General features: G+C 56.8%; 2 protein-coding genes and 1 non-coding gene across 3 annotated transcripts; 2 read left to right on the top strand and 1 right to left on the bottom strand.

Moving 5' to 3' along the window:
• The first annotated feature begins 443 nt into the window (after window positions 1-443).
• SLC17A7 (solute carrier family 17 member 7) lies at window positions 444-11,771 on the top strand. Its single transcript, XM_043436172.1, has 12 exons — window positions 444-665; window positions 5,008-5,260; window positions 6,689-6,807; window positions 7,106-7,220; window positions 7,299-7,386; window positions 7,663-7,749; window positions 7,849-7,991; window positions 8,588-8,737; window positions 8,902-9,034; window positions 9,702-9,812; window positions 10,018-10,145; window positions 10,358-11,771. The coding sequence occupies exons 1-12, from the start codon at window positions 604-606 to the stop codon at window positions 10,649-10,651; spliced, it is 1,683 nt and encodes a 560-aa protein (XP_043292107.1). The 5' UTR covers window positions 444-603; the 3' UTR covers window positions 10,652-11,771.
• Window positions 11,772-17,255: 5,484 nt separating this feature from the next.
• PTH2 (parathyroid hormone 2) lies at window positions 17,256-18,190 on the top strand. The gene is made up of 2 exons (XM_043436170.1): window positions 17,256-17,395; window positions 17,896-18,190. Exons 1-2 carry the CDS (start codon window positions 17,274-17,276, stop codon window positions 18,068-18,070), a joined length of 297 nt encoding a protein of 98 aa, XP_043292105.1. The 5' UTR covers window positions 17,256-17,273; the 3' UTR covers window positions 18,071-18,190.
• A 406-nt stretch (window positions 18,191-18,596) lies between these two features.
• LOC122421780 lies at window positions 18,597-18,703 on the bottom strand. Its single transcript, XR_006263597.1, has one exon. It is a non-coding gene; the product is annotated as a U6 spliceosomal RNA (small nuclear RNA).
• Window positions 18,704-21,231: the final 2,528 nt, after the last annotated feature.

The raw sequence follows: 21,231 nt of genomic DNA, 5'->3' as shown, positions 1-21,231 counted from the left end.
GAATGAGAAAGTTGGAACTGAGGATGTGGCAGGTTGGGGATGGCATGCCTGGGCAGGATGAGGAACTGGGGGGCACAGAAATTCGGAGAAGTAGGATGGGAGGACAAAACGCAGGAGGCTATTTAGAGGAAGATGAAAATGCGAACACGAAATTAGGGGAAACAAGTGGCGGGAGCAAATCTCAGGAAAGAACCCTGGAGGAGAGATAATCTGGGATAGAAGGAGCTGGTGGGGAATGGGTGAGGGAGAAGTAACTCCGGGAAGGGGCTGATTTGGGAGCGATGCAACCCAGACGAGTTCAAAAGCCAGAGGCACGGTCTTGGGCGAGGCAAGAACCTGGATGAATGGCAGGGGAAGGTGGGCTGGACTAGAATAACAAGGGGCGGGGTGTAGAAGGTGGGCGGGGCCTCGTCCCGCCCCACCCCGCCCCCGACGCTGAGTCCGGTGACAGCCCCCAGAAAGCCCGCACTCGCAGCCTCCTTCCCCCCGAGCGGAGCTGCGGGGCCGGCCGGGCCGGGGCGGACCCCGGGTACCCGGACGCGGCCGCCCGGGCCCGCGGGCGGGGGGAATCGGCGGGGGGGTCCGGCAGCAGGGGCGGCCACCATGGAGTTCCGCCAGGAGGAGTTTCGGAAGCTAGCGGGTCGCGCCCTTGGGAAGCTACACCGGTGAGCGTGGTGGGGGTCCTGGGCGTGGAAGAACGCGAGGGTCCGAGGAGGACGCTCATTCCCACCTGGGCGCAGATGGACAGCTGGACAGGCGGTACCCATGCGTGGGAGGGCCACCCATCTGTCCAGTTTTCTCCCTCGGTCTCCGACGGTCCGGTCTCATCCATCATTTTTCTGCGCCCCACCCCATCCCTAGGCCCTCTGCCCTTTTCTCTGGGATTATAAATGTATATCCCCCTCTTTTGGATCTCTGATTCCCTCGCCGGCTTCTGGGTCTCCCTTCACCTGTACTCTCTCTGCCTCCTCTCTCCAGATTCTGTCCACTCTTTCTAAGTCTCTATTTCCTTTTATCTCTGAGTCCCCGTCCCGCTCTCTTGCTCTCGCTAGATCTCTACAACCCTCTCTCTGGGTCTTTGTCTCTTTCTCTGAGTCTCTGTCCCCCAACTCTCCGCCCTAGGCTTTCTGACACTCTCCTTTAGGAACTCCGGCCCTCTCTCTGGTTTTTTTACTATCTCATCCCAGATCTCTCCATCTTTGTGTGTTTGTTAGTTGCCATCTCTCAGAGAGTTTAATCTGAAGCTAAATCGGATTGAGGTCCATTGGTCCTTGTCCTTGAGGAGAGCTAAGCTGGGAGGAAGAAGTCAGGGTATCCTGGGTCTCTGAGGGAGAAGGGAGTTGCAGGCCAAACATTAGGTTCCTGGGGTAGGATGAACTTTCCAAAGGGTATAGACTAGGGCTGAGAGGGACTTCCTCCCAGTCAAGGAGATGACCCCAATGACCTGGGTGTCCCCAGAGCAGTCTGCTACACCTCTCCTGAGTCTCTCACCCCCAACCCCAGCCCTGGCTCCAAGTCAGAGAAATTACTCAGCTGCGGAGAAGCCTAAAAATATCTGGCCACAGTGCGGGGAGGAGTTGGGGCCTCATCAGCACCATGCCCCTGCTGTCATTCCTTCAGACCCTGGGGTCCCCGTGGCCCACAGCCCTGACCCTATCTTTAATTGATCTTCAGTGCAGCTCACTAGACCACGCAAGTCCTTCTCTAAGTCTAACACTCGTCCTGCTTGCTGCAGATTACCTCTGCGCTCCAAACTTACCCCACCCTTTAGTAACCTGAGAGATAGGAATAAAGCTGGACAGAAGGGAGGGGGGCCGGAGGATGGCGCAGTGTTGGGGAGGGGGTGGAGGAGCTGAGATAACCTCACCCTTTCTTTTTCCCAATCTTCCAGCCCCTCCCCACCCTTTTTCTCACCTCCTTTCACGAGTTTCTCAAAATACATCAGCGTGAAGTCAGGAGAGGGAGAGAGACGTGCTGGAGGAGGGGGTTGGGAAGGGGGATGGAGGCAGGAGGAATGTGTTTCTCAGGCTGTCTTTCTTCCTCAGTCTCCGCTTCTCCTGTGTCTGGGTTTCTCTCTGACTCTGCCTGATCGTCACCTCTCTCAGCTCCCTTGGGAGCCCCTAGAGACCCCAGAGTTCAGGGTTCCCACCAGGACAGTCACTAAGGAGTCTGAGTCCAGGACAATCACATCTGGGGTACGCTTTGGTGATTACTGAGAGGGGGAAGTGCCCCCAGCGGACTCCTTTTAATCCTCTAGACGAAGCTGGGGAAACTGAGGCGCCGTTGGGAAAAGGGGGGAAGTCAGTAGCTGAGTACACATGGCATCTTTTGAACCCAGGTCAGTCTCCTGCCCAAGTCTGGGGTGGGGACTGCAGATTTCCTCGAGATGAGTGCTGCTGGAGTGGGTGGAGAACTCCCTCAGATCAGGAAACACACACAGCAACCCAGGGCGACTTGGGACAAGGACAAGGGGGGAAAGGGAATACAGCAGGAGACAGGAGCCAATATGCCTCCTTTTTGAGAGCCAGGCCTGGGGAGGGGTGATGCGGAGGGCCAGGAAGTGATCAGGTCCCACTGCTGCTTGTGCGTGACCTTGGACATGCTGCTTCTGTTTCCTGAGCCTCAGTTTTCTCGGTTGTACAATGGGAGGGTAAGGGAGAACCAAAGGGACAGAAGAGGACAGAGATTGGGGAGGGGGGAGTAGGAGGTCGGAGAATATCCGAGAAGCAGAGGCAGAGACCCAGAGATGGAGGCTGAGACACCGTCTTCATTTTAGTTGAAAGAAATTGGAAGGATTAGTTGCTCAGTCGTGTCCGACTCTGCAACCCCATGGGTTGTAGCCCGTCAGGCTCCTCTGTCCATGGAATTCTCCAGGCAAGAATACTGGAATGGGTAGCCCTTACTTTCCCCAGGGGATTTTCCTGACCCAGGGAGCTAACCCGGGCCTCCCGCATTACAGGCAGATTCTTTACTGTCTGAACCACCAGGAAAGTGCCCTACCTGCTCCCTAATAGCTGCCTTTCCTCATCACCGAGTCCCTAATCCTGAGTTTCAGGCATCCTGAGAGAGCAAAGTAATCTATTCTTACACTCCATGAAGCACTGGGGCCACCTTCACCTCTGCATCTCTAGTTCTCTTGAAATGATAATGTCACCTTGAAGTTCCCTCTTTGTCACCTCACATTCTACTCATGCCCCCATTTTACAGATACAGAATACTGAGACTGCGTTCCTTGGTTTAGAAAACCTTGATCCGAGATCTATGTCCTCATATTAACAATGAATATCAAATTTCAGGGGCTGCAATCCCATCTTGAGTTTCAGGGTCAAACAGCATGCCAGGGCAACCTGGGTCAAAGTTTAATCTCATTGCCCGACCTGTTCTGATGGGAGAGCCTGTCCCTACAACCGTGCACTATTCATTCTGGGGGGCTTCTGTTCCCCACTCTCTGGCTCATTGTCCCCTGCCCAGGGTCTTATTTCTCATCCCTCTAGTTTCTGTCCGTTCCCCCAGTCTCCCCACTTTCTTAACCCCCTCCCCCACTTCCTTAAGTTCCCATCTTAAGGGTTGCTGTGTTCCCATCTCTTCCACCCGCCTCCTCCCAGACCGTCTGGCTGTTCTTTCCTCCCCCGTCCCAGTCTCCCTCGCCTCCATCTGTTCTAGCCCCTTCCTGGGATCCAGCCCGATCCCCTGGCTGCCTACCGGCCTCGGAGAGGAGCCACACCTCACAAATCATATCCCCAGCCTGTCTCTCCTCAGGCTCCTTGTCGTTCCATCTTTCTCTCAGCATTCTGGGTCTCTGTCTCTGCATTCTCTCTCCTGGGTTTCTGTCCCCACTTGTCTTTGTGTCCCTCACTAGGTTTCAGTCCCTTTCCTTCTCAGGGTCTCTGTCCTACCCCCTGCACAAGCCCCCCATCTTTTCTCAGGGTCTCTGCCCCAGTCTCTTTCAGACTAGTTGTCTGTTTCTCCCTCTCTGGGTATCTGTTCCCTTCTCTCTGAGTCTCTCTCCCTCCTGTGTCTCTGACCCTCTTTCTCTCAGTCTCTGTTCTCCACCCGCCCCCCACCCCCCACACCATTTCTGACATCCTCCTTTTGAATTTTTCCACGTCTGTCTCAGGGCACCTCTTTCTCCCAGCAGCCTCTCTCTGGAATGGAGGTGGCCCTCCAAGTACCCTATCCGTCATCACAGATTCAATCCTGGATCCAGAACAGGCGGGGGCGAGAGTCACGCTGGGGACTGAGCCAATCCCCCTACCAGGGCCATCTGTCCCTTGCCAGGACACCACCCGCCACTCCTCCCCACCCCCTAGGCTGACAGCCTGAACTCAAGTTTCCCCAGATATATCCAGCTGGGCTGCTGGATTCCAGTGCCCTGGACCTCTCACCCCCACCCCCCACCCCCATCCCTGGGAGTGGGCTTCCAGTGTCTGAATGGAGTCAGCTGGATGTCAGCCCCACACCTGGGCCTGGAAGCCAGGCAGGGCATGCCCCGGGGCAGGGGAGGGGGTGCGGTATATATAGCAGATGTGGCTGAGAAGCATCTGTTCTTTTGACACCTTTGCTGAGGCATCTCCTTAGCGCCTTTTGCTTCCTCAAATAGACTCATATCTGGAAGACGGGGCTGGAGAGAGTCTCTGGGCCTTGGGGGTGAGGGCTGGGGGCACAGGGTTTTGGATTACAAGGGGAGCCTGGGTCTAAAACAACTGAGTTGAGAGGTGACAAAGCTAGTGGAGAAGGGAACTGGGGAGTTCCATACTCGAGTCTGAGGAAGGAAGGGGCTGGGGGCGCGTGGGAATTCCTGGTCTGAGGGAGATGGAGACCAGGGGTCCAGATTCCTGGACCCTGGAGGGAGAAGGAAGTTAGGGGCTGGACTCTTGGGGAAAGAGGGGTTGCGGGCTTAGAATCCCTGGTCTTGAAAAGCAAGAAGTTTTGCCCCAACTCGTGTCATGGGGAGGAGGGGGCTGGGGGCCCGGACGTCCGAATCTGATCCTTGCTGCCTCGTCTCAGTCTTCTGGAGAAGCGGCAAGAAGGTGCCGAGACTCTGGAGCTGAGTGCAGATGGGCGCCCGGTCACGACGCAGACCCGGGACCCGCCGGTCGTGGATTGCACCTGCTTTGGCCTCCCTCGCCGCTACATTATCGCCATCATGAGCGGTCTGGGCTTCTGCATTAGCTTTGGCATCCGCTGCAACCTGGGCGTGGCCATCGTCTCCATGGTCAACAACAGCACGACCCACCGCGGGGGCCACGTGGTGATGCAGGTACCCCGGGGCGGGAGCTGCCTGAGGCTGGGGAAAATCCTGCCCGGGCCCTCTGATGACGTCACACTCGCCTACGCGAGGCCCAGACCACGCCCCTTCCACGTCCCGGCCTGAGTAGACCCGCCTTTTTGCCCTGCCCCACCCTGGGCCCTAACCAGGTGGCGCTAGCGGTAAAGAACCGCCTGCCAATGCAGAAGACATAAGAGATGTGGGTTCGATTCCTGGGTGGGGAAGATCCCCTGGAGACGGGCATGGCAACCCACTCGCTCTTGCACTTACCAACCTCAGCTCCACCTCACCTCAGGGCTCTCCCTTCCTGAGTTCTGCCTTTATCTAAATGAAGCCCCGCTCCTGTTTGTTTCACCTCTCTGATTTCAAAGTGTAGACTCTGCCAAGCATTTGTTTCCCTATGATATGGCTGCTCCTGTTTCATTTGGGCATCCTAGCAACTTTGCTCCGCCTGCGTCTCCTGCACCTGTTCCAGCATTGAGTCTTACTCCCGGGCCAACTCAGGCTCCACCGTGAATTTTTTGTTGTTGTTGTTGCCTTACCTTGCGGCTTGCGGAACTTTCTCAAGCAGGGATCTAACCCGCACCCCTTGCAGTGGAAGCAGGGAATCCTAACCACTTGACCACCAGGGAAGTCCCTCCACCGTGAAAATTTTTTTTTAAGATTTTTTTTTTTTGATGTGGAACATTCTTAAAGTCTTTATTGAATTTATTACAACATTGCTTCTGTTTTATGTTTTGTTTTTTTGGCCATAAGGCATGTGGGATCTGAGCTCCCAGACCAGGGATCGAACCCTGTATTTGAAGGGGGAGTCTTAACCACTGGACTGCTAGGGAAAGCCCCGCTGTAAATTTGGATTCTGGCTTTTTGGAAGTTCCACCGCTGCTTACATCCCTTCTCCATCTGCTCTGGACGTTAACCTAAAGCCCCGCTTCATCTCAGACTTTCTGTTTTAATTTCCATATAGGCCATGCCCCTGCTTCCAAAAAAATTCCTGATTTGGGCTGTGGCCTACCTGCCCCTCCTCCTTTCCAATCACGCCCAACCCTTTGGCTACTTCTTGTCTCTTCCTAGAACCCATCCAATCAGCAAACGGTTTGTACGTTGGTTAGAAGTGGAGGAAGAATCCCACCGCATATATGGGCTCCTATGCATTCCGAGAAGGGACCCTGAGGCAGGCAAGCAGACAGAGCTAGGCCTCTAGGCAGCAACAGGCTCTGTTGCTAAGGTAGTGCGGCCATAGCAACATGGAGGAGCAAAGTTGGGGTAGATGGCCCGAGCTCTGATTGGCAGGTGTTTTGAAGGCGAGAGGGGATCCTTGTTGCTGATTGGCCGAGGGATTGTCTGCGGGTGCTGACTGGTGGAGAAGCAGAGCGTCTGGGGCAGGGGTGCTGGTTTGATGTGCCTTTTGGCCCACAGAAAGCTCAGTTCAACTGGGATCCAGAGACTGTTGGCCTCATACACGGCTCCTTTTTCTGGGGCTACATTGTCACCCAGATTCCTGGAGGATTTATCTGCCAAAAATTCGCAGCTAACAGGTATGAGGGGGGCGGGGGGGATGTCTCAAAGTGGGCAGAAACTACAGGTGTGTGGGTGGAGTTAGAGGCTGTGACCTTGCATTTGGGGGTTGACTCCGGGAAAATGGGAGGAGCCTGGGTTCGGAGCCAAGGCCCTAGAGAAAGGTGGGCTTTGTATTGTGGAAGCGGGGACTCTCATAGAAAGTGGGACCTGCGGTTCTGGGGGCGCGGGACCTGGCCTGCTGAAGGAGGAAAGGGCAGAGTCCTAGGTATGGCAGGATAGCTGGACTCTTCTCGGAACACAAACTTTTCCTATCAGGGTTTTCGGCTTTGCTATTGTGGCTACCTCCACTCTAAACATGCTGATCCCCTCGGCTGCCCGTGTCCACTATGGCTGTGTCATCTTCGTGAGGATCCTGCAGGGGTTGGTAGAGGTAAAGCTCCGCCCCCTATGACCTCGTTGCCGTTCCGACTCCACCTTTGCTCGTTGATTTTGGTTTTCTCTTCCCTAGGGGGTCACGTACCCCGCCTGCCATGGGATCTGGAGCAAATGGGCCCCGCCCTTAGAGCGGAGTCGCCTGGCGACGACAGCCTTTTGCGGTGAGAGGAAGGGGCAGGGATCCAGACTCGTGGGTCTGGGGCTGGGGGGGGGGGGGATGGGCTGGAGTCTAGACTCTTCGGTGGAGGGAGGAGGGGGTTGCAGGCTTGAACTCTCGGATCTTAGAGAGGAGAGGGCTGGTGACCCAGACCGACGTGTCTGAGGGAGGAGGGGCAGTGGCCGGTACTTCTGTATCCCAGAAAGGTGGGGGCTGGGAATCCCCACTACTGCGTTTGAGGAAAGATGCGCTCTTCTCCATCCTGCACCCTCCCCGTTAGGGTCCTATGCTGGGGCGGTGGTCGCGATGCCTCTCGCCGGAGTCCTGGTGCAGTACTCAGGATGGAGCTCTGTATTCTACGTCTACGGTGAGGGGCCCGGACGCCTGGGTCCGTGTGGCGCTGGGGCAGAGCGAGGCTGGTCGTCACCTCGCTTCCATCCTCCTCCTGACCCCCTCCCCCCACCAGGCAGCTTCGGGATCTTCTGGTACCTGTTCTGGCTGCTCGTCTCCTACGAGTCCCCGGCGCTGCACCCTAGCATTTCGGAGGAGGAGCGCAAGTACATCGAGGACGCCATCGGCGAGAGCGCCAAGCTCATGAACCCCGTCACGGTCCGGGCCCAAGCCTGGGGGGGCGGGGGCGCGGTGGGGAGAGGAGAGCTATCAAGGCTGGGAGACGGGAGGAAGAGGGGCTTTGAACCCGCACTGCGTGTGGATCTTGGTAGATCTACATAGACATTTCCACAGACATTTAGAGGAGACGATGGGATCGCCAGTAGGCTGGCGCTAGAACCTAGGGGGCGTGATTAAAGCCCAGGGAGGACGGGGTTAGCAGGTGCCGAGAGCAGGGCTAGGTGGCGAGGTGGGCGGAACCACTGAAGGGCGTGGTTAAACCTGAAGAGGCGGATTAGAATGTGGGGATTTGCTCAGACCTCAGGAGGGGTGAGGCTCGAATTAGGGGGCATAATTGGGTGGAAGGAGACTCTCGGGTCCACATTTATGACTCTCTGAAGGTTATCTTGCGGTCTGGACACCCGCCAGCGTGAGGACCACTGAGGTTAGGATGTTAGCGTTCCTCCTTGGCGGCTTTAGTGAGACAGGGAAATCTGGGTCTCTGCGGGACTATCGTGGGATCCCTGAAGGGACTCGGAGAGCGCCCAGCCCTGTTCTCAGTCTTAGCAGCCCTTTCCTCCTCTCGCCCACCACAGAAGTTTAACACACCCTGGAGGCGCTTCTTCACGTCCATGCCAGTCTACGCCATTATCGTGGCCAACTTCTGTCGTAGTTGGACTTTCTACCTGCTTCTTATCTCCCAGCCTGCCTACTTCGAAGAAGTGTTCGGCTTCGAGATCAGCAAGGTTGGGCCGTGAAGGGGAGGCTGCGGGCGCGGCGGGAGGGTGAGCCCGGGAAGGAGAGGAACCTGGATCCTAAGGGGTTGGAAAGGGGGCAGGCAGGAAGCCGTGGTGAGACCCCCAGGCAGGTGGCCGCTGAGCCGCGCCTCCCTGTGCGCCCGCTGGCGCAGGTGGGCCTGGTGTCAGCGTTGCCTCACCTGGTGATGACCATCATCGTGCCCATTGGAGGCCAGATCGCCGACTTCCTGAGGAGCCGCCGCATCATGTCCACCACCAACGTGCGCAAGTTGATGAACTGCGGAGGTGAGTGGGGCGGGGCCTGGATCTGGGATCGGACTGGGATGGGCAGAGCACGGCTGGGCGGATCTAGGGTGCTGGACCATGGAGGATGGGGTGGGGTCAGAGGGCGTGTCCATGGGGAGCGTGTCCAAAAAGGTGGAGCCGGAGCGAGACCAGGTCTGGCAGGAACAGAATCTCAGGTGGCAGCCTCCGGGGCAGTGTCTGTAGAAGGGCAAGGGGGTGTGGCTGCCCAGGTGAAGTAAAGGCGAGACCACGTTGGTTCTGGGAGGACCGGGCCTATACGAGGCTGGCCAGAGTAGGATGGGAACTGGGTGATGAGGAGGGGCAGCCGGAGAGACGAAGTTCTGAGTGTAATGAATGGGGACTGAGAGGGAAGCCGTGAAGGTGCCTGGGTGGGGCCTAGACCCTCCGTCTTCAGGGCGTGGTCTAGTCAAGGGCTGAGGCCATTGAGGTCCCAGCTGGGGCAGCGAAGCCTGTGCACGTGGTCAAGGGCCAGGCACTGGTGAATTGAGGACTTGGTTAGGGCCGGCGCGGGCAGGATGGAGGACAAAGCCAGGGACAGGCGTGGAAGTGGCAGGACTGGGTCAAACTGGGGGAGGCTGGGAGCCGGGAGTGGGTCTGGAGAGGCGGGGCGGGGCGGGCTGCGCTCAGAGAGGGCGGTCCTCCGTAGGCTTTGGCATGGAAGCCACGCTGCTGTTGGTGGTCGGCTACTCGCACTCCAAGGGCGTGGCCATCTCCTTCCTAGTCCTCGCCGTGGGCTTCAGCGGCTTCGCCATCTCCGGTGAGAACCGGCGATCTGCAGCTTGGGGGTGGGGGACTCTGGTCAGCTTTGTGGAGAACTTCCTGGCTCAGGTAGAGCACCTCGAAGCCTCGCGAAAGGCAGACGGGAAAAAGCGGAGCGGCCGGGAGGTCCGGGGAGGCTAGGCTGGGGGAGGAGTCACTGGCGTGGGAATCGGTTGTGACGCCTCCCGGGCTCGCCTCGCCAGGGTTCAACGTGAACCACCTGGACATCGCCCCGCGCTATGCCAGCATCCTCATGGGCATCTCCAACGGCGTGGGCACGTTGTCCGGCATGGTGTGCCCCATCATCGTGGGTGCCATGACTAAGCACAAGGTCCGTGCCTGGGCCCTGACCCACTTTCCCTCCAAATCAGTGTCCAGCACCTTTCTGACACACGTCACCTCTCTGGATCTCCGGCTCCTTTTCCAGAGAAAAGGCCCGCCCCTAGCCCCGCCCTTTCCATAACCCCGCCCCTTCCCATAGCCCCGCCCCTCCCTCCTGTCCCTCTGTCCTCTGACTTCACCTCCCGGGTGTCCACCCTGCAGACTCGAGAGGAGTGGCAGTATGTGTTCCTCATTGCCTCCCTGGTGCACTATGGGGGCGTCATCTTCTACGGGGTCTTCGCTTCGGGAGAGAAGCAGCCGTGGGCGGAGCCTGAGGAGATGAGCGAAGAGAAATGTGGCTTCGTTGGCCACGACCAGCTGGCTGGCAGCGACGAAAGCGAAATGGAGGATGAGGCTGAGCCCCCCGGGGCACCCCCTGCTCCCCCTCCATCCTATGGGGCTACACACAGCACAGTTCAACCCCCAAGACCCCCACCCCCTGTCCGGGACTACTGACCACGTGCCTCCCACTGGATGGCAGTTTCCAGGACCTCCATTCCTCACATCTCCGGCCTGAGTGACAGTGTCAAGGAACCCCAGTCTCTCTGTCCTTGCTCAGGCCTAAGAAGCACTCTCCCTTGTTCCCAGTGCTGTCAGATCTCTTCCCATCCTATTTGCCTCTCAGGGGTAGTGAAGCTGCAGACTGGCAGTTTCAAGGATACCCAAATTCCCCTAAAGGTTCCCTTCTCCACTTTTTTCTGCCTCAGTGGTTTCAAATCTCTCCTTTCAGGGCTTTATTTGAATGGACAATTCAAACTCTTCCTCGCTCTTGTGGTTTTGGGCACCTCCCCCTTTCCTTGAACCCCTGGGACTCTCAGGCTAACCCCTGAGATTACTCAACCCCCCCTCCTCTTTCAAAAAAATTCAAGGTCTTCCTCTAGAAGTTTCAAATCTCTCCCAACTGTATTCTGCTTTTTCCAAGTTGGTTTAACTAATCACCCATCCCTGCCATTCTAGGGATTGATTCTCACCAGCGTTTCTGAGGGGAAATGGCAGTTTCAAGCACCCCCCCCCAAACCTCTTCATCCCTCCCCCACCAGCAGACTCTGCTGCAGCACCAAATTTCCCCAAAACCTCCCAGCTTAGCACATTGCCTAGGGAAACAACCAAAATGGCAGTTTTAACAATATGCCTCTCTTCACCCCCATGCACTTTTTCTGACACGATTTTCAGGTCTAAGAAGAGCGGCTGCTCAAGTCCATCAACTCAACGGTTTGAAACCACCGCCATTGAACTTCCCCATGGTGGTTTCAAGACGCTCCCCTTCCCCCCAATTCCTTGCACTTTATTCTCCTGGGTGGTTTTGAACTGCCCTCATTTTCTCAGTGGCCATTTATTGCGTCCCTCAGGGGCTAAATGACTCCAAATCTGGGATCCTTCCCCTCTCAGACTCCCCTATTTCGGCTTAGAATTTGGGGGAACATGTGTATAGGAGAAGTCACAGAATCCCAGCAAAGGGAATGGGGCTGGGGAAAAGGGGCGTTTTTCCCCGGGGCAGGGTTGTGTCTTTGTGTCTGTCTCTGTGATTGTAAATCCTGCCCTGCCCCTCTCCCAATAAAATGCTTTGGTGTACACACCCAGTCGTCACTGGCCTTGGGAATCTCCAGCCGCCTTCTCCCTCGTACCGAGGAGCCCAGGCCCCCAATCTCCTTGACCCCAGCCACCCTCCTCTCCCAGGACTTAGGCCAGAGGAGTTGTCCAGCTGTGGGAACACGTGATTTATTCGGTCTCAGACTGTGTTCTCCGCTGACATCTAAAGCATTTTCTGGGTGTCCTCTATCCTAGAGGACTACTAGGTAGCAAAGCTGACCCCGGGGACAGGACCCCTGGGTGCTTCCTCCGTCTGGGGCTGGCGCGGGTCCGGAGAGGCTCACAGGAAATTGTTGGGGAGGGTGGCAGGGGAGAGCGGTTCCAGGCGCTGGGGGCGGCCCCCGCGGGGCGGCGGAGGCAGCTTGGGCGGCAGCGAGGGGGTAGGCGGTGGCTGCTTGGTAGCGATGTGTGAAGGGACCCAGGCGTCCGGCGCGTAAAAGTAGAGGTCGTAGGGTTCCTTCGGGGCGTCCAAATGCATAACTATGGGGACAAAGGAGCGAGGTCGTCCCCGGGCTGACTGGGGGCCTGTCCCCTCTACTGAGCCGCTGGTCGATGAGGAAACGAGGGCGAAGACTCCAAGCTTCCACTGGAACCGGGTTTTCGAATAATCTTAAGTCGCTCAGTCGTGTCCGACTCTTTGCGACCCCGTGGACTGTAGTCCACCAGACTCCTCCGTCCATGGGATTCTCCAGGCAAGAATATTGGAGTGGGTTGCCATTTCCTTCTCCAGGGGACCTTCCCACCCCGGGGATCGAACCCAGTTTCCCACATTGCAGGCAGACGCTTTAACCTCTGAGCCACCAGGGAAGCGAATAAGCTTAAGGGGCCTTAAATAGCGAGGGGGGCGTGGCGTCCGCGCAGCAGGGGCGGGGCAGGCCGTGCACCAGGAGGGGGAAGGGGCGGGGCTTGTAGCGACCTGCAGTTCCCCAGCCTGGGGCAACTCCACTCTGCGCTGGGGGCGCAACTTCACAGATGTTTGTGAAATTTCCAGAGAATTGGGGGTCAGGGCTTCTACTCACCTTGGATGGGGACCTGTACTTTTAGGTAGGGCGCCCTTAAGTGCCAGGAGAAGCCAGATTAAGGACACGTGCAAGCACTCAAGGAGCGGGACGCTGCACAAGTGGCTCACCCGGTTCATCTCCGTCGTTCGGGAGGCGGTGGTGTCCGAAGGGCCGGTGTCGAGCCGCCCGGCGGTAGAGACACCACAGCAGTAGGAAGATGCCGATGAGCAGCCCGATCCCAGCGAGGAATAGGCAGAGGGCCCCGCCTGCCGCGCCCCGGGGACGCCCCACCACGGTCACGCCTGGAGGAATGAGGCCCAGAGACTGAGCAATGTAACCTCCTAGCCCCCTCCATCCTCAGACCCAGGAATCCAGATCCCGCCCTCCTCCGCCCTCGGATCCGGGAGTCCCGGCGCCCAGCCCCTCCTCCCTCAGGCCCAGAAGTCCAGACCCCCGGCTCCTCCTCCCTCAGACCCAGGGGTCCAGACCCCCGGCCCTTCCTCCCTCAGACCCAGGGGTCCAGACCCCCGGCCCTTCCTCCCTCAGACCCAGGAGTCTGGGCCCCCGGCCCCTTCTCCCTCAGACCTAGGAGTCCGGGTCCGCCCCTCCTCCCTCCGACCCAGCAGCCTGGGTGGCCCCAGCCCCTCACCGGTCTCCTGCACTCGCTCCAACACGATGATAGTGTTGACTCTCTCACCTCGGCTGCGCCGCTGGGGGGCCCGCGGGGTGGCTGGGGCCGGCTGATTGGTGGGCCCTGGAGGAGCAGGGGGCCCCGCAATCCGGGCTGAGGGAGGAGGGGCGTCGGGCCCTTTAGGGCTGGAGTTCTGGGGGGCTTTCAGATCAACTGTCCCCGGAGAATCTGAGGCGGGCAATTTAAGGGCGGTGGGCTGGGTGGCTGCAAGCGCTTCTGATTTGGGATTCAGGGATTGCTCACTAAGAGCAGTAACTTCTTTGAAGGGTGCAGGAGTTTCTGGGGCAAGGCTAGTGGAGATTTCAGGGTCAGAGGCCGTGGGGATCTCTGTTGAGTCTTGGTAGAGGGTTGTGGGGAATTTTGTTTGGGGAATCTCAGTGGGGTTGGGTTTGTGGCCTACATGAGATGCTGGGTGGGGTGTTTCAGTAGGGTCAGGATGGAGGGTCTGGAGGAATTTAGAGTTTGGGGTGTCAGGGTCATGGGTTTCCAGAGACTTGAGGTCAAAGATTTTGGTGGGGTTAGAACTTCGGGTCTCAGGGGTTTCTGCAAGTGATATCTCAGGGAAGCTAAGTTTGGGAATCTCTGGGAATTCTTGATGTGGAGTTTGGGTAGGGTCAGGCTTTGGGGTCCCAGAAAATGCTGGGTGTGAGGTTTTAGAGGGATTAGAGTTGAGATTCTCATGGGATTCTGTGTGTGATATTTCTGTGGAGTTAACCTTGGAAATCTCTGGGGATTCTTGGTGTGGAGTTTGGGTAGGGTCAGGGTTTGGGGTCTCAGAAAATGCTGGATGTGAGGTTTTAGAGGGATTAAGTGTAGAGGCCTCAGGGGATTGTGTGTGTGGAAGTTCAGTCAGGTCAGCTTTGGGGGTGTCAGATAGTTCTGGATATATCATTTTGGAGGGGTTGATTTGGAAGGTGTCCAGGGATTCTGGTGTTGAGGTGTTGAATGAGTTAGGTTTGGGGGCCTTAGGAAGCTCTTGGTGGGGGGTTTCTTGGAGGTCAGTCTTGGGGGTCTCAGTGAAGGCAAGGGGGGAGGGCTCAGAGGAAACCACATGAGGTGTCTTGGAGGGCTCAGGATAAGCAGCCCCTGGGGATTCTGGGTTAGGTCCATAGAGGGTGGAATTTTCAGAAGCCGGAGGGTAGGGCTGGGAGGGGTGGTCTATCCCCAAGAAGTCGGAGCCCGCAGGCAGTGAGACCAAAGGGGCTGCCTTGGAGCTCATCCAGGTGAAGAGGAAGACGAGAAGGAAGAGGATTGGTCTGAAGGATTTCATAGCTCTGGGTGATACCTGTAGCAGCAGGGGAGCGGGAAGGAAGGGGTTAAGGCCAGAGCCACCAGGGAGAAGCCTCTGCCCACTCCGGAGGCCACGCCCAGTGGTCCCCAGATAGACTAGTTAGCACCACCCAGGTCGATGCCAGGAAAAAGAGATGCCACCTGCAACTCCCTAGTAGGTCGTGGGGTGGAAGCCACGGTAGCTAAGGGAGACTGAGGCGCAGGGCTTCTTGGAAGTCGTAGTAAATTTCCTTATCTGTTTCCCCAAAGGGGGTCCCAGGAAAATTGGGAAAGAAAGACATATTTCCGAGCCCCCAGATCTCTTTGACTTTGGCTTCGAAGTGTGTAGACCTCTGAGGGGACATAGGATCAATTCCTCTTCAAGGGCCCTGGGGATATCTTGACTCAACAGTTGTTTACATTAGAGGTCAGAAGGAACGACTGGGGGGCCTGACCACCTGGGTGTGAGAGACAAGGGGGCCTAAATCCCTGTAACCTGAGGAGGCGGAAGACTCCTGGATCCTGGTCAGGAAGGCTGCTGGGGGTTCAGACTCCTTGTTACCAGACAGTGGTAACTGTTGCATTAGATGCAATGTGGATCTAAATTCCTAATTCTCTAGAAAGGAGAGGCCTGAAGGTTCAGATGCCTAGAATTTTGAGGGAGCAAAGCTTGGGGGTGGGTGGGTTGTGGATTACAGGAGAGAAAGGAAATGGGTGTCTGGAACTCTTGGGTCCTGAGTTAGAAGGAGATTGGGAACTCTTGAGTCTCCTATCCTCCAGAGATAGGTGTGTAAGGGGTCTGGATTCCTCAGCCTTCAGGAGACAGCTTGGGGCAGGACTCCGTGTCTCTATGGAGGATGGAAGCTGGGATCCCCAGGTCTCAGGCTGGTCTTGGGCAGGGATACCTAGGTCTGTGGTTAGGTGGAGGTGGGGTGGGCATACACCCAAATGGGATGGGGTCACTTGGGGTTTGGGGTCTCTTACCTGCTCACTGGGGTCCAAGATAACAACAGGTGAACAGAGCTGAATGCAGAGATCGGTGAATGCTGCAGAATGGCTCTGGGTGGGGTGGCAGGAGGTAGGGTCCCAGGGGCGCAGGTGATGCAACTGATGCCCACCCTTGGGATCCTGGGAGCCTAGCGACAGCTTGAGCTCTTAAAGGGCCAGAGATAAAGGATAGTGTCTCTGGAGTGGGGGAGGGAGTTAGGGACTGGATCATCTGGTGGAGGGGTGTGGCCCAACCAAGCTCTCCTCCCTGCAAACCCGGGGACCCCAACCCTCTGCCCTCTCCTACACACACACACCAAGCATCCAGGTCCCTAATAGCCTCCCACTTCAATATCCAGGAATTGGGACCCCCCCGCCCCGCCCAGACCTCTCCCCTCAGATCCAGGAATCTAGGTTCCCAGACCCAGGCCTTGTTCCCCTTCTCTCTGGGGAACTAGGAGTCTCGGTTCCCATGTCCTGTCAATCAGAGACCCAGATTGCTGCTGCCTTTTGGGACTTCCCAACCTTTGCCTACCATCCCATCGTGAAGAGCACACACTCTTAAAAGCCAGTATTGGAGGGATGGGCCTGATCTTCACAGCACCCCCAAATTCCTCCCCCGGAAGGGCTTGGACACAACCTCAGGTAGTCAGGGCCCTTGTTTGTCTTTTCCCCTTCCGTGCAGTGTTGCTAAGACTTTCTTGATTTTGCCTGTCACTATACTTGCCTTCACCTCCCACCGCCACACGTCCCCTTTGCCTCCTCTTTCCTACCCCCGTCTCCCACCTCTCAGTCTTTCTGGTCTCTGCCTGCCTGGATTTGGCTCTGGACATCTCTGCCCAGGCTGCTGGCTGTCCTTCCATCTCCTTCTGTCTCTCTGAGTGCCGTCCGCTTGATCCTCCATCTCATAACTGCTCTCTTGGTCCCTTTCCCCTCTTTTCTCTCTTCCTTCCCTTCTCCTTACTTCCTCTGTTGCTCCCTTTCTCCCTCTCTTTCCTTTTCTCTGTCATTCTTTGTCCTTCCCTCTCATGGTTGCTTCATCTCTTTGTGTCTCTGCTTCTCCCCATCGGTCCCTCCTCTGTTCCTTCCCCTGTCTCTTTCTCTGTGTCTCTGGCTCCTGCTCTGATGGTCCTTCCGCTGGCCTCTATTTTTATCCCTCTGACACACCCCCTGTGTCCACTTCTCTGTCTGTCTGTCTCTCCCCCTCCCGATTCTCCTCAGGTCCCAGCTCCTGGTCCCAATTAGTGGGTGGCCGCCAAGGCAGCGGCTGGCCCCCCACCCCCGGCTCCTCATTACCGCTGGCAGCTCCTAATGAGCCTGGGGTGGGGGTGACCCGATGCCCCCGGCCCCCTGGTCTGCGTCACTGGCCGCTGCGGGGGCTGTGGAGGCGATATAAGGGGGCTGCCAGCCTCGCTGCTGGGAGCCCACTGCGCGGTAGGGCACCCTGCAAATGGGATTCGGGGTGGGTGGGTGGGATGGGGTCTGGTTTCTGGGCCCAGACGCGGGCATCACCGAGCTCTTTCTTGTCTCTCCACAGGTGATGGAGACCCGCCAGGTACCCAGGGGTCCCCGGGTGCGGCTGCTGCTGCTGCTCCTGCTTCTTGTGTCCTGGGGCCACCGCACGGCCTCAGGAGTCGCCCTACCTCCCGCGGGGGTCTTCAGGTAAGTGGGACATCCAAGTCTCCCAGGGAAGGGTGGGGACTCCGAGAGGTGGAAAGAGACACAAAGAGAATGGGGAACAAAGACTCAGAAAGGGGAAATAGAGACCCAGAGAGGACAGAGATGGGAGGTTGACAGGTAGGTAATCTGCAAAACAAAGAGATACAAAAGGATTCTGAGAAAGGCTTTGAGAGACTTGAAAGGAGTCGAAGCAGGAACGAGTTTGTTCCTTGAGCAACGTTTATTGGGTCTGCGGTGTGTGCCATGCGTGCGCCGAGCGCTGAGGCCGGACAGGGGTATCAGACTCGGTCTCTGTACTCAGGAGGCTCGGAACCTGGTGAACACTGAGCCGAAGACCCACACAGAGCAAGAAACAGGGCGACAGAGACCGAGCCCCTCCGCAGCTGGTGCAGTCACAGGGCTTCGAGTTAGACCGCGGGGAGAACAGGCGGCGGGAGGCGGGCCGGGACCCACGGTAACCGCCTCTTTCTATCTCCCGGCAGACTCCACACCCCCGGCGGGGCTCGGGCGGGTCCTGCCACCCCCCAGTCGCGGCGGAGCCTGGCGCTGGCGGACGACGCGGCCTTCCGGGAGCGCGCGCGGCTGCTGGCCGCCCTCGAGCGCCGCCACTGGCTGAACTCGTACATGCACAAGCTGCTGGTGCTGGATGCGCCCTGAGCGCCTGCCCGCCCCACCGCAATAAAGACCCTGCTGTGCCTCGCGACTGCGCCTCCTCCCTGCGCCTCGTGTGCGTGTGTGCGTGTGTGCGTGTGTGTGTGTGTGGGGGGGGGGCTGTGTGTGCACGTGCACGGGGGCGGGCCCTGCGTCCGCTACGCTGGCCTCTACCCCTCTGTCCCCTCTCTCCTCATCTTTCCCTCCACTCATTCTTTCTCCCCTTGGCCCCACTTCCTTTCACTACTGCCCCAGCTCTGCCCCTCGCTCCCACTCTGTGCCTTTGTCCCTCTCCACTCGCATACCTGCTCCCAACCCACCCTGAATCTCCATCCTCCCCTCTTCTCTCGCTCTCTGGAACCTCCCTGGTCTCTGTCCTCCTCTGGGTCACTGGCCCTTCTCTGGGTCTCTGTAGCTCACTGGGTATCTGTCCTCCTCTCTCGGAGTCTCTATAATTCCTTCCTCCTGGCTTCCCGGCCCTCTGGGGATTCTTCGTCTTCTTTATGCCTAAACTCTTCGATTACTTTTTCTGAAAAATAAGGAACGCTTCACAAATTTGCATGTCATCCTTGCGCAGGGGCCATGATAATCTTCTCTGTATCGTTTCAATTTTAGTATATGTGCTGCTGAAGCGAGCTCGCTTCCTTCAAAGCGAGCACTTTCTTTTTTCTCTGCCTGACTCATTCGTGTTCTTCCCCCTCAAACCCCTTTCTTCCTATAGGTCTCCATCTCTTTCTTCCAGCTCTCATTTTCTCTGAATTTCTTTTTTTCACTCTCATCACTTCCCGACTTCTACTTCGGGCACAGTAGAAAGATCGGAGGCGGTGGGATGGGGTGGGAGCTCTGGAGATGTACTTGCTATTCAAAACCAGGCTCCCCTAAACCTAGTTGTGTGGTATTGGGAAGAGCTTCTAACCTTTCAGCTCCCTTTTCCTCATCTATTGTAACACTTAAACCAGATATACAATTAGAAGACTGAAGTATAGCGCCCTTCCGGAAGCAAAATGTATTATCAGAAAAGGGTTTCTGGGGATTCCCTGGTGATACAGTGTTAGGATTCGATGCTTTCACTGCTGGGGTGGGTTCAGTCCCTGGTCGGGAACAAACATCCCGCAAGCCACACGGAGCGCAACCCACACCTCCCCCCCCCACCCGAAAAAAGAAAAGGGCTTCCGCCTCTCTTGCAGCAGCCTGCAGCAGTTTCTGCAGGGTGTTCTAACTGCGCGATTCCCTGCTCATCCGTGCCAGTCGCGACGGGAGGAGAGGAGAGACAGGTGACAGGCTTCAGGAGGCATGGGACGGAGGCGGGGAAAAATCTGGCCCACCCATGAAGGAAGTGAGGAAGCAGCTAACCAGAATCTGCCCCTCGCTTTTTTCTGTCTCTGGAGGCTCCGCTGGCCCTTCAGTCCTGCCCCTCAATGGTGACCATGGCAACCCACTCCCCTAACCGGACGCTGAGGGCTCTGAGCCACGCTCCCGGGGCAATTCGCGCGGACCGCGCTCTGATTGGCCTTCAGAAGAGAGGAGTTGGGCACGTCATCGTGGGGGAAGGGGGCGGGGCTGGCACTTTGTGATTGGCAAGTTCTCCGGTAATTTGCATTCCGAGAGGCGGACCGCGCCCTAATTGGCCGTTAGGTTGTGGGGTGGGGCCTATTTCCCTGTTACTCAGAAATACTAAGCAATGAATAACTGTATTCCTGGTGGCTCAGTGGTAAAGAATCCGCCTGCCAATGCAGGAGACGCAGGAGACCTGGGAGACGCGGGGTCGAACCCTGGATCGGGAAGATCCCCTGGAGTAGGAAATGGCAACCCACTCCAGTATTCTTACCTGGAAAATTCCATGGACAGATGAGCCTGGCACACTACAGTCGATGGGCTCGCAGAGTCAGACATGACTGAGCATGCACGTGTCACAAAAATAAGGAGTTGGCCAAATTTTACAAACAAGACTCTGGCAGTCTGAGGTCATTTCCCCAGGTTGTCAGCGCTAGGAAAGGACAGAAGGATAACTGGAACCCAAATATGTGCAACTTCAGAAGTCTGATTGTTCCTCTACTTTCATGGAGAAACAGAATTAAAATGTCATGAGGAGGCTTATCCTCTGTTTGCTGAAGGGCCTGGTAATTGGGTCTTGTTGGATCTTGGCCTATGCTCTTCCTGTACTTCCTCCTCCCCCTATCTCTTTCTCAGCATTTGACGCTTTTCAGAGAAAAGCTCTCTCTCACACTACTCCCCTCTCCTCAGGAAATTTCAGCAATCTCCACACTTCAATCACCATCATAGCTAGTAACACCCAGACTCCATTTCCAGACTAAGAGCTCAAGGTTCGGGGCTCCAGCCTTCTTGGAACACTCCATCCCACAAGAGCTCAGTGTCCCCCGAAACCCATTCCTTCCCATGGGGTCTCCATGTCAGGAATGGCTCCACTGTCCGCCAGTCACCGGGTCACATGCCGGCCCTTGCTTTCTCCCTTCACCCCGCTTCATAGCCTATCAGGCCTGGCGCTGTCCTTCCTGCTCTGACACTGTCTGCCCTGCACTTCTTTCCATCCACTCACCCAGTCCAGCTCAGGCTTCATGCCCTCCTACCTTTTCCCTGCTTCCTGCCTCCAGCTTCACTCCATTATCCATCCCCTGTACAGGCTCAGGTGGTCTCTTTCCCACCTAGAGTTGATTCTCCCTCTTCTCTGATCAGAGCCCTTTCTCGGACACTTGGCAGTAGAGCTCAGTAGAAGCTGGTGTTCAAAATGTTTAATGGACTCTTGTCTACCTATCTTACTTCTTGCAACTCTAAAGCATCAAATCCATCTCTGGCTTCATTTTTTTTTTTTTTAATTCAAGCAACATAGTGCTGTCTATGGCTTTCTACACAGACAAGTTTTCCATCCACCTGGTCGTTACACATTCATTTTTCCCCTCTGCCTGGGATACCCTTTGCTGCCTCTGCTCACTATAACCAACCTTATCCATCTTTAAAAACTAAATGCAAAATCTGTCCCATATTTGGAAAGAAATCTCTAACTTTCCAGGCGGGGTTAGGTGGTTTTTCTGAGCTCTCACAGAGCCTGAAGCCACCTCTACCACGGTCCCTCCCTTGCTCAAAGCTCTCCTGAAGAAGTCTCTGCAGTGCTGAAACTGCTCTCTGTCCTGACCTGGGTTTTGCTTTCA

The sequence above is a fragment of the Cervus canadensis genome, chromosome 18, assembly GCF_019320065.1.
Source record: "Cervus canadensis isolate Bull #8, Minnesota chromosome 18, ASM1932006v1, whole genome shotgun sequence".
Classification (NCBI taxonomy): Eukaryota; Metazoa; Chordata; class Mammalia; order Artiodactyla; family Cervidae; genus Cervus; species Cervus canadensis.
This window is presented reverse-complemented; position numbering and strand designations above follow the sequence as displayed.